The 16,518-nt window shown below is 36.1% G+C and overlaps 1 protein-coding gene across 3 annotated transcripts in view; it reads left to right on the top strand.

Annotated features, from left to right (window-relative positions):
* The window catches only part of MINPP1 (multiple inositol-polyphosphate phosphatase 1), a 71,449-nt gene that overhangs the window by 4,327 nt on the left and 50,604 nt on the right, over positions 1-16,518 (top strand). For 2 of the 3 annotated variants that reach the window (XM_024744859.1, XM_024744858.1), the window contains exons 3-4: positions 2,396-2,493; positions 12,583-12,716. The exons of the other annotated variant lie outside the window; for it this stretch is intronic. In XM_024744859.1, the coding sequence (XP_024600627.1) occupies positions 2,396-2,493; positions 12,583-12,716 (232 nt within the window). The remainder of the gene's footprint in view (positions 1-2,395; positions 2,494-12,582; positions 12,717-16,518) is intronic. 3 annotated transcript variants of the gene reach the window in all.

The raw sequence follows: 16,518 nt of genomic DNA, 5'->3' as shown, positions 1-16,518 counted from the left end.
TGAAAGGAAACACTATTAATAATTATGCTGGGAGAGCAGGTGGAAAACCAAGGTACATGGTTACCTAGCAATGAGAAATTAAGAAAAAATAATAAGATTTTTTTTCCTGTTTTCTAGGAATGTATAATCCATACAGCAGATATTGACAGATATATAGAGTGTGATTTCATTATACTGTGAATAAATTTCCAAAGTCTAGAAATAGGAAATGTTGGGAATAAATTAAGTAGACTAGAACATGTGAATCCTGGTGTCTGAATGCTTTATAAGGATCAAAAAAGTGAAGATGCCTAGACTGGCATCTAAAATTGAGTTTTTTCTCTTTTCTTCAACTGGCTATACATTGGGGTCGTTTGCAGAGCTTTAAAAATTATGTCATTTGGGAAATAATTCAAGTATATAGATAATAATAAAGGCTAATGAGTAGCTGTATACCCACAACTTAGTTTGATCAGATTTTAACATTATGGTTCACTTAGTTGCTTTAAATAAATTGAGGGTCCTTTGTCCCTCTCTAGGATCTCATTCCTTTCCTTTTCTCCCAGAGGTAACCATTGTCATGAATTGAGCATTTAAGTCATCCCATGCCAGTTTTTATATTTATGTTTCTATGACTAAATGGGGCATTTTGCAGATTTTTAAACTTTTAGGAATGGTATCAAACTATGGTATCAGTCTGAAATTTGATTTTAATTCAACTTTGCATTTTTTATTTAATGTGTGTAATTCTAGTTCTGCATTTTAAACTTATGTACAGAATCCCATTATATAATACCAGCATCTAGCCATTATTCTGCTGGTGGGCATTTAAGATTGTTGAAGATTTTTTTAAAAACACTATTTCTAGTCTCTGACTTGACAAGAATTATTTGTATTTTACTGATGGAGTAACTGAGAGCAACTTTTTTTTGGAGGCAATATTAGCATAGTGGTTAAAATCATGGGTTCTGGAATTGGACTGTTTGGAATTCGACTATTCGATTCTTGACTTTGTTATATTATTGACTAACTCTGTGATCTTTGGCAAGTTCCTTAATATCACTGTGCCATAGTTTCTTTCTCTGTAAAATGGATATAGGAATTGTACCTGCCTCACAGGATTATTGCAAGGATTATATGAGATTAATTCATGCAAAGCATTAGCACAGTACGTGGCACAGAGTAACTGTTCAAAAATATTTTAGCTATTTAAATACTTTTTTTTTTGCATAGAAAGGTGATGCTGTATGTATTTTCTGTAACATTTTTACTTAGCAATGTATCTGTCTCATTTTTAAAAATTCTGTTATTTTATAGGATATATATGATTACTTTTTTAGGTAAATGATAGTTAAAAATTTATTTAACCCATCATCAAGTTTTACTGGTCAGAGAGGCTGGAGCTAATACAGTCCAAATTCTTTATTTTATAGGAAATTACATTCCTACTAAGGTTTTTCTTAGTTTTTAACTCTTTGAAATAACGCAACAGTGGACATTCTTATAGTCTGCTTTTTGCACTTGAGAGTTTATAAGGTAACTATAGGTAGAATTGTTGGGTTAAGGTGCATGAATATTTTACATCTTAACATATACTTCCAAATTGTTCTCTGAAGGTGTAGAAAAATTTATATCAGCAATATGTGAGAATGCTCATTTCCCCCAATTCATCTGACAGTGGATATTATTAGTCATTTTGACTTTTGCCAATTTAATTAATGAAAAATGATATCTAGCTTTAATTTGCATTTCTTTGGTTACTTGTAAGGTTGAACATCTTTTCCTATGTTTATTAGCTATTTCATTCCTTCTGAGGATTGCTTCTTCATAACCTTGGCCATCTTCTATTGGATTATTTTTATGTTTTTTCTTATTGATCATAGGTACCCTTTATGTGTTATGGATATATTAATTATATGTCCTTTGATATTGCTTGACAAAAGAATAAATCCTTTGCCTATTTTGGGTTGAGACCCAGGAAGCCTAGAGTGACTTACCCAAGATAATTAGTGTCAGAGTCCGGTCTCATAGTGTGATTTTTCCCTCTTTGTTTCTCTCCTTCTTGACCCTTTGCTTCACCTTCCTCCTGACTCCTCAGTCTGCCTTTTCTTTGTTCTTTACCTTTTGCAGTCTTCTCTTCTTTTTTATATCCTTCTCTGTACTTGCTTCTTCTTAATAGTTATAATGTGAATTGTGTAGTTAAAAGAACTGTTCAATAAATGTTCTTTGTCATTACTGACTTTCAAGTTGGGGACTAAAACCTTTTATAACTTTATCTCCCCTCCTCTAATCCTCTAAAAGTAACAAAATCAAGTTATGTTTTATGTAGTAAGTCCTTGGCATTCTGTAGATATTCAGCCTTTGGAAAACTGCAGGAAATAGTAACCTACAAATTTTACCTTTTTTTTTCTCTCAGATTTAATTCAGGTAGCTTTTTTCACCTGTTCATTTGACCTGGCAATTAAAGGTGTTAAATCTCCTTGGTGTGATGTTTTTGACATAGATGATGCAAAGGTAAGTATTACTTTTGCAGTTTCTTTGCTTTTTTTTTTGCATGGTTTTCATTGTTGTCTTTATTTGAAGCAGCTTTTCAAAAAATAAGCAGAGTAGGGAACATTAAGTGCCTTTGACTATCTTGTAATTTTCCTTAAAAAGAGAGATTAATTGTTCAGATAGGACCTGCCTACTTGTAAATAGTTTAGGTTCATAAAACTCTGGAAAACATTCTTCCATTGTGATTTGATTTCTAAGTCCACCCAGTTAAAAACCTACTTAACCCATCATCAAATTTTACTGCTGGAAAGGATCATAGAGCTAATATAATCCAAATTCTTCTTTTTATAGGAAGCCAAAGCTCAGAGAGGATGAATGGTTTTCCAAATACCTATTCTTTTATAAAGTTTTCATAATAAATAGAGTTCTGTTTTCTACCCAGTGATGGCAGTGATTCATCTTGGTTCTGCCTGGCTACTTTGTATTCCCTTTCGTTCCTCTTCATTCATGTTGTTTCTTTGTAGACTTTTAGACTCTAGAGAGAGAAGGGCAGACAGACCTCTGGTGACTATAAAAGAGGCAAATTCTGGTCAAATCTGGGATGCTGGGAGCCAGAGATGTGGGGTAGGAAAGTGTTAATTGTTTTCTTAAGTATTGAGGATCAAGGCATTGGATAGAATTCTGATGGATGAGAGTAAGATGTATCTTTATGTATGGGTCATTCAGAAATATGGACTTTAGAAACTTCAGTCATCCCTTGCATATATATGGAACCTTCAGCATTCTGTATGAAAATCAATTATTAACTTCAGAATTTAACCTCAAATTTTGAAAAGAAGTGTACTATTTGTCAGTTAGAAGCAAGCTTTTAAGCTGAGAGCTAATGTACATTTGAAAGTAAAACAAGTGCTTTATTTCGTTAATTAAAGACTAAAGTGACCAACAACCAGATTAAAGGTGATTTTTCTGTAGTATTATGCCAATGCAGATGTAGGGCTTAGCCGGTAAGTTGGAAGAAGGGAAAAGAGCCCTCGATGGTTGCTTGCTCTAGGATGCTGAGCGCCAGAAGTAATAGGTGTATGTATTTCCTCTCTGTGCTCCTGAATTGCTCCCTGATGATCTACTTTTTCTCTGTCTCAAGTACTCAAAACACTTCTCATCTCCTCTAAACGTCCATAACTATCACTTCAGAAACATCCTGGCCTACCCTTCTTTGAAATAACTCTATGCTTAGGATGATCATAAAATTTATGTTCTAAATTGAATACTTTATTTTTTATAAATTTATTTATTTATTTTTAGCTGCATTGGGTCTTCGTTGCTGTGTGCGGGCTTTCTCTAGTTGTGGCGAGTGGGGGCTACTCTTTGTTGTGGTGCGCGGGCTTCTCATCGCAGTGGCTTCTTGTTGCAGAGCACAGGCTCTAGGCACGCAGGCTTCAGTAGTTGTGGCACGCAGGCTTCAGTAGTTGTGGCTCGCAGGCTCTAGAGTGCAGGCTCAGTAGTATGGTACATGGGCTTAGTTGCTCCACAGCATGTGGGATCTTCCCGGCCCAGGGCTCGAACCCGTGTCTCCTGCACTGGCAGGTGGATTCTTAACCACTCCACCACTAGGGAATCTCCTAAATTGAATACTTTTAAAAGTGAAAGGGGAACCAGTAATAATTACACCAGTATAGGTATAAACAGAGACTTATGGTCACCATTCACTTGTGTCAAAATTCCTCACCTCCCTTTTCTCCCTACCCAGATTGCTGTAGGGGAAAAAGCCAATAAACAGAATTGAAGTGATTTTCAGTATTGTGTAAATGACTGAGGGGTGTGGGCAAAAGGGAAATTTACTTTTTAACAGAAGAACAACTTATTTGCCCAAGTTACTGCAGTTGTTGGAATATTTGGCATATGCTTACCTGGCTATCTGCCCTTTTTGTATTCTGAGTAGCTATATCCATGCGGTCCCTTACTTCCAAAGACCAACAACTCTGTGCTTTTATTTCCATATCGTAAAAGATGGAACTATTAGGTGACTTAGATTCTATGCTACTTGTTTTTCTTTTCCTTTTATTTTTAGGATTACCCTTTTATCTCTTTATTGCATATGAACTTCTCTCTTTTTTTCCCCACAAATTATTTTCAAAAATTTCAAACTGACAGAAGTTGTAAGAATAACAGAATGAACATTCATGTCCTTCACCTATATTCACCAGTTTTTAACCTTTTTTGCCACATTTGTTTTTCTTTCTTTATAATCTATTAGTTTCCTATTGCTGCTATAACAGATTACTGTAAACTTAGTGGTTGAAAGCAACACAAATTTATTATCTTACAGTTCTGGAAGTCAGAAGTCCAAAATGAATTTTACAGGGCTAAAATCAAGGTATCAACAGGGGGCTGTGTTCTCTCTGGAGACTCTAGGGGAAAATCTGTTCCTTGCCCTTTCCAGTCTCTAGAGCCCACCTGCATTCCTTGTATCACTATGACCACGGCTTCATTGTTATATCTCCTACTGTGTCCTTCCTGCCTACTTCTTATAAGGATCTTTGTGATTATTGGGCCCATCTAGATAGTGTAGGATAATTTTCCATCTTAAGCTCCTTAACTTAATCACATTTGCAAATTCCCTTTTATCATGTAAGATAACATATTCATTGGTTGTAGGCGTTAGGATGTAGACATCTTTGAGGGACATTTATTCTGTCACATATATATGTAACCTTTTTCTTTCTAAACATCAAGACACTTCACCCTTAAATACCTGGACATACATCTAAACAAGAAACTTCTCCTACATAATCATAATAAAATGTAAATTTACATATGCATATATAGTACAGTATTGTCTAATATACAGTCAGTATTCGTGTTTTCACACTTGTCTTAATAGAATCCTATATTGATAGCTTTTATTTAAAAAAAATTTTTAAACATCTTTATTGGAGTATAATTGCTTTATTACGGTGTGTTAGTTTCTGCTTTATAACAAAGTGAATCAGCTATACATATACATATATCCCCGTATCTCCTCCCTTTTGCGTCTCCCTCCCACTTTTTTTTAAATTCAGGATCTAATCAAGGATCATTCATTGTATTTATTTGTCATGCCTTTAATCTAGAAGAGTGTTCCAGCCTTTCTTTTTTTTTTTTTTGCGGTACGCGGGCCTCTCACTGCTGTGGCCTCTCCCATTGCGGAGCACAGGCTCCGGACGCGCAGGCTCAGCGGCCATGGCTCACGGGCCCAGCTGCTCTGCGGCATGTGGGATCCTCCCGGACCGAGGCACGAACCCGTGTCCCCTGCATCAGCAGGCGGACTCTCAACCACTGCGCCACCAGGGAAGCCCCCAGCCTTTCTTTTGTCTTTTATACACTGGCATTTTGCAGGCATCTAGGCCAGCTTTTTTGCAGAATGTCTTTGTGTCTGTTTTTTCACTTAAGATTAGATTGGGGTTTAAACATTTTTGACAAGAATACTATATAAGTATTCTTATATAGTGTGTCTAATCAGAAGGAATGATGTCAGTTTGTCACATCACTGATGATGATATGTTTGATCATATGATTAAAGTGGCACCTTCCAGATTTCTCCATTGTGTAGGTACCTTTAAACAACTTCTCATATTTTTTTTGAACTTTATTTATTTTTTATACAGCAGGTTCTTATTAGTTATCCATTTTATACATATTAGTGCACATATGTCAGTACCAATCTCCCACTTTATCCCACCACCACCACCCCCCACCGCCGCTTTCAAAGAAATTCTCATTTAAATGACCATGATTTGAAAATTTGAAATACATGTTTAAATTAATTGAATAAGAGACTTTCTTTTTATATAGTAAAAGCAAATAATTTAGATTCTTCATTAAAAAATATAAAGTTTTCTTTCTTTTTTTTTTTTTTTGTGGTATGTGGGCCTCTCACTGTTGTGGCCTCTCCCATTGTGGAGCACAGGCTCCGGACATGCAGGCTCAGCGGCCATGGCTCACGGGCCTAGCCGCTCCATGGCATGTGGGATCTTCCTGGACCGGGGCACGAACCTGTGTCCCCTGCATCGGCAGGCGGACTCTCAACCACTGCGTCACCAGGGAAGCCCTAAAGTTTTCTTTTGATTTAGATGTTTCCTGTGATTTTTTTTTTCTTTTTCAGTAATTTGACACAAAAATCTCTGCTTAGGACTTTTCACTATGAAATAGGTTTACATACTGAAGTATTTACAGATGCAATAAAATGATGTCTGGGATTTGCTTTAGCATAATCCAGTGGTGGTGGTAGGGGCATAACTGAAACAGAATTGGCCAAGTGTTAATTGTTGTTGAAGTTGGATGAGAGGTACGTGGGGGTTCATTATTCTCCTATTCTCTATTTTTATGTTTGAAATTCTTTATTAAAAATGTTTTAAGGGGCTTCCCTGGTGGTGCGGTAGTTAACAATCCATCTGCCAATGCAGGGGACATGGGTTCAAGCCCTGGTCAGGGAAGATCCCACATGCCGCGGAGCAACTAAGCCCGCATGCCACAATTGCTGACCTGCGCTCTAGAGCCCGCGAGCCACAACTACTGAAGCCCGTGTGACTAGAGTCCGTGCTCCGCAACAAGAGAAGCCCCCACAATGAGAAGCCCGCGTACCGCAACGAAGAGTAGCCCCCGCTTGCCGCAGCCAGAGAAAGCCCACACACAGCAGCGAAGACCCAACACAGCCAATATAAATAAAATAATTTATTAAAAAAGTGTTTTAAGAATTAAAAATGAATAGAAATGTATGAAATTCTAAGAATTCTGGATATTATTAGATATCCAAGACCTTATGAAATGCTGGTCCATCTGTGCCTTCATTCAGCAGATATTGTTTGAGTGCCTGCTCCATGCCAGGCACTTGGTTGAAGCTGAAGATACTAACATAAGATAGGCATTGTCCTCAAAGAATGTCACAAGGAGTGAAAGACAAAAAAACCATTGCAAGACAATGGGATGGCTATAACAGAAGTATATATAATGTATAGTGATACACAAAGGAGGAAGTTGATTAATGGCAGTCAGGTAAACCTTACAAAAGAAATGACACATGAACTATGTACTTCTCTGTGGGATAGCTTTTTGCAGCTTTGTGTCTATCTTCTACTGTAACAAGTATATCTAGATTTTCTATCTCATCTGGGGTCGGTTTTGGTATTTAATATTTTCTTGTAAAAGTCATTCATGTTCTCCAGGTTTTCATATTTATTTGTGGAGTTTGGCAAATTTATCTCATGATTTAAAAAAATGTCTTCCTTCTATATCTGAGATTATGTCCCCATTATTATTACTTATTTGTGTATCTGCATTTTCTTTATTATGTTAGTTTAGTGTCTACTAATTTATTATTTTTTCCCAAGAAACAGTTTAATTATGTTTTGAACTTTATGTAATGGAATCATCCAGTATGTGTTTTTTTGTATCTAGTTTTTTATCAACATTATGTTTTTAAGATTTATCTATGGTGCTGCACGTAGCTATAGTTCAGTTATTTTTATTGCTGTATAGTATTCCATTACATGAATTACCATAGTTTTTTAATCCATTATCTTGTTGGTGAACATTTGGGTTGTTTTCAGTTTGGGACTATTATGAATATTCTTGAGGTGTGTATGTACACATTTCTGAAGGTCTATGTCTGTAGTAGAATTGCTGGATCATAGGATATGCAGAACTTCAAATTTACTAGATAATGCCCAATTATTTTTTGGAGCTGTTCCAGTTTATATTTCTATCTTTATGCTTCTTTCCATATATTTTTTTTCTTGTTTTGGACTCTTTCTTTTTTAAATGATTATTTTATTTTCTTAAGTCTTTGGAATTCATGATACTTTGTTTATTTAATTATAGTTTTCATTTTCTCTGTAGCAGAATTTCTAGGGTGAGGGTTTTTTTTTTCTGGCTATTTTATCTGTGTAGCAGTCTTGTTTTTAATTTGTATGTTTGTAAAGATACTAGCACCTTTTAAATTATTACTCATCTTTGCAGTGAATTCAGCTTTTACTTCTCAGACGGCCAGTAGGGATGAGCAGCTATTCAGAGATAAGTCGTGTTCCTTCCAGTTTGGAGTTTTACTCTGAGATTCTTTGTAGAATGCTTCTTGTAAAGATGGAAGATCAAAAAAAAAAAAAAAAAAAAGATGGAAGATCAGTCTGTTTCCTGTAATGGTGTTACATACTGTCCAGGGAGGCTCCTCTTAGACTTCGTTCTTATTGTTTCAAGCAAAGGATTATTGGATCTACTCCTGCAGGTGTACCATGTGCTTTGAGGATCTGTCTTCTGTTGGTTTTATCTGAGGGGTTTTGTTTGATTTTCACTGCATTTGGCAGTCCTTCCTCATTTATGGTGGTGGCTCAGGGTACAGACGTCTCCTAATTTCTTTGAAAGGGGCATTTGCATTTCTTTTTCATTCTTCTTTTTTTAGAGTGATTTCTGAGAGAAGAGAGCATATATATCTTAATTCCATCATCTTAAAACCCAAAGCTTTGTTTATATTTTCTAGTTAAGAGCACTTTCAGTGTTTCATTGCAAAATATGATGTTTGGCATAGTCACTAGTAGTTATCCTTACCAAGTTAAGAAAATTTCTGTTTCTTACCAAAACCTTCTATTTATTTATTGTTTTTAAGATCAGGAATGTTTGCTGAATTTCTGGCATCTAGGAAGATGATTTTTTTTTCCTCTTTAATCTTCTAACATAGAAATTACATTAGTACATTTTCTAATATTGAATTATCCTTACATTCCTTCTTTCTTATGATAGATTCTTTTACTGACTGATTTTTCTTCTAGTTATAAGTCATGTTTCTTGTTTCTTCATGTATTTCCAGTAATTATTTATTAGATACTGGACACTGTGAATGTTATGGTGTTGAATACCTGGATTTTGTCTTCTAAGTATTGAATTTTGTTTTATTTTGCAGTTAAGTTACTTGTGGATCAGTTTGATCCTTTTCAGGCTTCATTTTTCTGAGTTTCATGCTCTCGACCTGACCTTACAAAACTCAGAAACAAAACCTTACTTATACACATGTCTTTACTATTAAAGTATGTCTCTTCTGGGGTCCAGATTGAAGTCCTGGATGTCTTGGTATCTATGGAAGCTCTCTCTACTTAGGCCACTTGGAACATGAATTATCTCTCAGCCTTGTGATAGCTCTGGAATTGATCAGCTTACAACTCCCACGGCCTTTGGCAGCAGAATCAAGGGGACCCCCCCCCACGATTTTTGGAGTTCTTTTTCTGTGTAGCTTCCTCCTCTCTGATACTCTACCCTGCTAATTCCAACCACTTCAGACTTATTAAACTCTGAGTTCTGACTCCTCAACTCAGCAAGACTGCCGAATTCTGCTTGACATCCTTTTCCCTGTGCCACGGTTTGAAGCGCCTCTCCTTTTTCATTTATGATACTGTTTTTGTTTTATTTCTTGAATAGATTTGGCAGAACTTTATCTAATTCTTTTTATTTTAATTTTTTTAACGTTTACTTTGTCCCTTTTGCTAACTTCTTAATTTAATTGCCTCTTTAATATATGTTTAGTTTTGTGTTTGGTATATGGCAGTGGCCTACCCTTGCTCTTGCTCTTAAACTTACGGCTTGCACTTAATTTCTCTAGGGACTCTTCTGAGAAGAATGGCTCATAACTACTGTGTAGTCTTCTCTTGTACCTCTTTTGGGTTGCAAGATTTAGTCCTTTATTTTTGGTGTTGGATCAAATGATACACGAGTACAAGTTTGACATTCAGATAAAGGCTACCTTAATCACCAACTCCAATTCAAGACCTCTCCACAGAAATCTACCACTCCTGTCAGTTTGATGTGTACTTTTCAACCTTTTCTGTGCTCTATTTATAATTTATACCATTCTTAGAAATGTAAGCAGTGTAATTGTGTGTGTATTTTGCTAGTAAATGATATTATACTGTATTATTCCTTTTTTTTTGTCTTTAACAAATACGTTTATTGTACAAAGATTACCCCTCATATAAATTACTGCAGCAGGGCTTCCCTGGTGGCACAGGGGTTGAGAATCCGCCTGCCAGTGCAGGGGACACGGGTTTGATCCCTGGTCCGGGAAGATCCCACATGCCATGGAGCAACTAAGCCTCTGTGCCACAACTACTGAGCCCGTGTGCCTAGAGCCCGTGTACTGCAGCAGGAGAAGCCATCACAGTGAGAAGCCCACATGCAGCAACGAAGACCCAACACAGCCAAAAATAAATAAATAAAATAAATAAATTTATTTTTTAAAAAATTACTGCAGCACACAACTACAGGAATTCACAAAGCAATTGACATTTATTGAACAACGTCTGTGTGCTAAGGGCATTTTTGAGGGCTTTGCACAACTCTCAGGAGGTACTAGAACTCTCAGTTTGCAGATAATGAAAGTAAGACTCAACTAAATTATGGGATGCGTCCAAGATTACAAAGCTAATAAGGAAGAGATCCAGCATTTGAATTAGATCTGTGAAAGGCGTAAGGACCAAAACACTGAAAATAACTGACCAGAGCTTCCCCTTGCATAGATGATAGCTTTCAATTACTTCTCATGAAAATGAAGAAGGAAAATTATGTATTCCTTTGCTAGTCCGCAATCAAGATGTCAGGAGTATTGGTCTCCTCAGAGGGCTGTAAGAGAAGTATCTGTTCCAGTCCTCTCTCCTTGACTTACAGATAGCTATCTTCCTTCTATACATATCTGTGTACAATCCTTCCCCACCATCTTGCTCTTCTCCTGCTACCAACAGCAGTTAGACAACATACACTGGGTTTTATACAAAAACCCAGTACGTAAAGAGCACTCTGGCCATGATAGGTTCAGAAATGGCATAATATTGCCCCACTGAACTACAACAATAATAGTTGGTGGGTCTGATCTATTGCAAGTAGCAGAGGCCAGCAAGTATTTATCATTCTTAACCTGCTCTTCTCATTTAGCAGTATGTTTTGGAGATCTTTCCATGTCAGTTCATGTAGATCTATAAATAATCTTATAGTATTCCATAGTATGTGTATATCATAGTTTATTTAAGCCTCTACCTATTAATGAAATTCAGGTATTTCCAGGAAATTTGGGGGGGGGGCTCCTTTAAGCAGTGCTACTCTAAGGTATTCTTATACATTGTCTCTTGTGTTCCTCTGTGAATATTAGTTTATAAGAAACAGAATTAAACGGGCCTTAAGATGTGTGTTTTTGTGTATTTTGCCAGTCTGTCCTTTAGAACATCTGTATTAATACACATTCCTTCTAGTACCAGTTTTCCATATCCTTGGTCTACTTTTTTTTTTTTTTTGCTGTGTTGGGTCTTTGTTTCTGTGCGAGGGCTTTCTCTAGTTGCGGCGAGCGGGGGCCACTCTTCATCGCGGTGCGCAGGCCTCTCGCTGTCGCAGCCTCTCTTGTTGCGTAGCACAGGCTCCAGATGCACAGGCTCAGTAGTTGTGGCTCACGGGCCTAGTTGCTCTGCGGCATGTGGGATCTTCCCAGACCAGGGCTCAAACCCATGTCCCCTGCATTGGCAGGCAGATTCTCAACCACTGTGCCACCAGGGAAGCCCCCTTGGTCTACTTTTATTACTGTTTTTGCCAAACTGATACATGAACCAAAGTAACTCATTTTCTATCTGGTTTCTACCTTCCTGAAATTCTTAAAAATTCCTGATTCACTGTTGGCACCTTCTGTGCTGTAATGAATATTCTTCTATGTACATTTTTTCTTTTTTCTGTATATATCTTTGCTATCATCTTAAAATAATTTTAGAAGAAAGTGGAGGTGAGCACATGTCTTTAACCCAGTATCCTGAACTGTCATGGATGCTGGATTACTGCTTGTGAGTACTACTAACTTGCTCTTGCATGTCAGTCTCTACATTCCCATTTGGGTTTGTGTCTCAGCATAAATCTCTGTGTCATGGACCTTTAGGTTTAACCTTTAAATGCTTGAAATGGTAAGTATAAACTCTGTAAATGCTAAGATTCTACTATACTTTGTGTAGAATGGTGATTAAACAATGTAACCTTTTCTGAAAAAATCATTATTAAATCAGAAAATCTGTTACATTAATAAAAATTAATAGTAATGATTTTTGAAATTTGTATTTTTAGGTTTTAGAATACTTAAATGATCTGAAACAATATTGGAAAAGAGGATATGGATATACGATTAATAGTCAATCCAGCTGCACCCTGTTTCAGGATATCTTTCAGCACTTGGACAAAGCAGTTGAACAGAAACAAAGGTAAAAACTTAAAAAATTTTGTTTTTTGATGTATTGCATTGGCCAGAAAGTTCGTTCAGGTTTTAGGATCTTATGGAGAAACCCAAGTGAACTTTTTGGCCAACCCAATATATTCTGAGTGCCCAGTTACGCTTCTGGAAAATGTTTTATAATGGGTGATTTTAAAAAATAGATTTTGCTTATGTTTTTTAAAAATAATTATACTTACAAAAGAATTAGATGACATATGTAAGTTATAAAGCGTGTAAACATATAAACCCTCCATTCAACCCAGGAACTGGAACACTGCTAATAATTTGCATGTGTCTATTTATGTGTTCCTTAGTGACTCAGTTTTCCTGCCCTCCCTTGCCCCATTTACTCCCTATCCCCTTTAACTACTATTCTGCATTTGGTGCATATCATTCCTTTGCCTCTATAAAAAGGCTTTATCATGAATGTATGTGTGCCCAAACAATATGTTTAGTTTTGCTTAGAGACATAAGCAAATGGGACTTGTTTTTTTTCCCCCTCAACATTACATTTACAATATTTATCATGTTGTTGCATATACTGTAGTTCATTCATTTTTACTACAGTACAATATTCAGTAAATAAATACCACAGTTTATATCATCTTCTCTTGTCAGTGGGCATTTGGGTAGTTTCTGTTTTTTGCTATTATAAATAGTGTAATTGTACATGGTTTCTGGTATGAATTTTTTTTTGTTTTTATTTTAAATGAGAGTTTCTCATCAAAAAGTCTCTGTTAACATTCATACTTCTCAAAGTTTAAAAAAAAACCTTTTCATAATTTGAACATTTGGTAGAATATAAACCCCATTTTATTTGATAAATATGCTTCCATGAAAGCTTATACATTCACAGTTGGAGATGAAAATCATGCTATAAACACTGAGACAGAAAGACTGAAGATGGTGTATTTAATTGGGTTGGCAGTATGAAGTTTTATATACATACAGATATAGAGAGAAATTATGTGAGTTTGTGGATATGACTTTAGTTTGTGGAATTTTCTTGGGTTTGGGAATTAGGAACCATCTGTACTAGATCTGGTTTTCTTCCCTGACTTACAATGGTTCAACTTATGATGTTTTGACTTTTTGATGGTGCAGAAATGATACACATTCAGTAGAAACTGTACTTTGAATTTTGATCTTTTCTGGGGCTAGCTATATGCAGTATGATACTCTCTTATGATGCTGGGCATTGGCAGTCAGCCGCAGCTCCCAGTCAGCCATGCGATCACGAGTGAAACACTGCTAATATACTTAAGACTCTTCTATATCTATACAACCATTCTGGTCTTCACTTTGAGTACAGTGTTCAATAAATTATATGAGATATTCAACACTTTATTATAAAATAGGCTTTGTATTAGGTGATTTTGCCCAACTATAGGCAAATGTAAGCGTTTTGAGCACATTTAAGGTAGGCTAGGTTAAGTTATGATGTTTGGTAGGTTTTTGACTTATTGATGTTTTCAGTTTAATGATGGGTTTATTGAGACATAACCCCATCATAAGTGGAGGAAGATCTGTACTTAGTTTCTGCTACCAAACACTTTTTTGGGGCAAAATAGTCAAGGAAAATTCCCTCTTGAGATAGGCATTAATTTCTTTCCTACTTGGTTTTATGAACTTTTTAAAACGGTTAGACTTTAGACGTTGTTCATTGTTTATTTGTTTGTCCCATTGTTGAATGTGAGGTAATTAAAATTGTGTCTGAAAGATTCTTAAATAACTTTTGCAAGGTTTGCTGTTACAATTTGATACCAGATTCAAAGCTTAAGTAAGAATTTTATCATTGGTGTTTTAAAATTAAGTATTTCTGTACACTGGAAACTACAAAGCATTACAGAGAGAAATTAAAGGTAACCCAAATAAATGCAGAGAGATACTATCTTTATGGATTGGAAGACTCAGATTGATCATCTGTAGGCTGACTGCAATCCCTATTGTAATTCCTAGGTCTCTTTGTAGAAATCGAGAAACTTATTCTAAAATCTATACAGAAATGCAAAGCACCCAGAAGAGCTAAAACAATTTTGAAAAAGAACAAAAGGACTTAATAAATACCTGACTTCAAAACTTATAAAACTATAGCCGTAAACAAATGGATCAATAGAATAGAATAAAGTCAAGAAATAAATTCCGATATATATGGTCAGTTTTTAACAAAGATGCCATGGTAATGCATTGGAGAAAAGAATAGTCCTTTCAACAAATGGTGCTGGAACAATTGGACCTCCATATGTTAAAAAATGACAGACCCTTACTTCACACTCTACACAAAAATTGATCATAGATTTAAGTATAAAATGTAGAATTAGAAGACTTCTAGAAGAAAATGTAAGATCAAGCAGCAAGGATATATTGTACAGTGTCGAGACATATAGCCATTATTTTGTAATAACTTAAACAGTATGATCTATAAAAATATTGAACCATTGTGTGATATACCTGAAACTAGTATAATTGTAAATCAATGATACTTCAATTTTAAAAAGTAAACAAAAAATATAGGATCAATGGCCTGGATATAAGAGCTAAAACAATGAAACTCTTAGAAGAAAACATAGTAGTAAATCTTCATTTACTACTCTGCCTATTTGGGATTAGGCAGAGATTTCTTAGATGCAACACTAAAAGCACAATCCATTAAAAAATTGATGAAATGGACTCCATCAAAATTTAAAAATCTTTGTGTTTCAAAAAGCACTATCTGGAAAATGAGAAGACAAGCAATAGACTTGGAGAAAATAATTGCAAAACATATATATGATTAAGGATTTGAATCCAGAATATATAAAGAAGTTATATCTCACTAGTAAGGTGACACATAACCCAATTTTTAAAAAGGGCAAAAGATTTGAACAGATACTTTACTAAAGAAGACATATGGATGGCAAATAAGCATGTGAAAAGATACTAATAAACTATCTACTGATTATATTATTAGATATTAAAACCACTGTGAAATACCAGTAATACCCCTAAACTGGCTGTAAAATAATAGAAAAATTATATATATTGGTCTCTGCCCCAGGTTCTTGACACAGGGCTCCTGAAACCATTGTCATTTCCTGGGTGATAGGAGTGTCTTGTTCTAATGAGGTGACTGTATAGGCTCATGGATGGCTCCAGGATGACGACTGGTCACCAGAAAGACCAAGCCATGATTAGAAACTTGGAATTTTCAGCCCCATCGCCCCACCCCCGCCCCCACAATTCTCTTGAGAAGGGGAAAGGGCTGGAAGTGGAGTTAATGATCAATCTTGGCTACGAGGTTCAGGGAGCTTGTGAATTGGTGAATGAGTAGAGGTGTGGCGAGAGTGGCATGCCTGGAGAGGACATGGAAGCTCTGTGCCCCTTCCCACATACCTTGCCCTGCACATCTTTTCCATCTGGATGTTCATCTATATCCTATGTCATATCCATTTTTAGTAAAATGGTAAATGTAAAAAGTATTTCCCTGAGTTCTTGAACCACTCTAGCAAATTAAACCCGAGGAAGGGGTCATGAGAACCTTCTATCTGTAGCCATACTGGGTAGAAATTGTGGGTAACCTGGGTGATGACCTACTGCTTACAATTGGCACCTGAAGTGGGGGCCAGTCTTGTGGGACTGAGCCCTTAGCCTGTGGGATCTGATGCTGTCTCTAGGTAGATAGTGTCAGAATCGAGTTACATTTTAGAACAGCCATCTGGTGTCACAGAAAATTGCTTAATGTGGGGGAAAAAACCCTACACATTTGGTAACCAGAAGCGTCAGAAGTATTGTGAATGTGGTGATAGTGTGAG

Source organism: Neophocaena asiaeorientalis, unplaced genomic scaffold, assembly GCF_003031525.2.
Source record: "Neophocaena asiaeorientalis asiaeorientalis breed wild unplaced genomic scaffold, Neophocaena_asiaeorientalis_V1.1 scaffold131, whole genome shotgun sequence".
Taxonomy (NCBI): domain Eukaryota; kingdom Metazoa; phylum Chordata; class Mammalia; order Artiodactyla; family Phocoenidae; genus Neophocaena; species Neophocaena asiaeorientalis.
The sequence above is the reverse complement of the archived record's forward strand: the minus strand, read 5'-3'. Positions and strand labels throughout refer to the sequence as shown.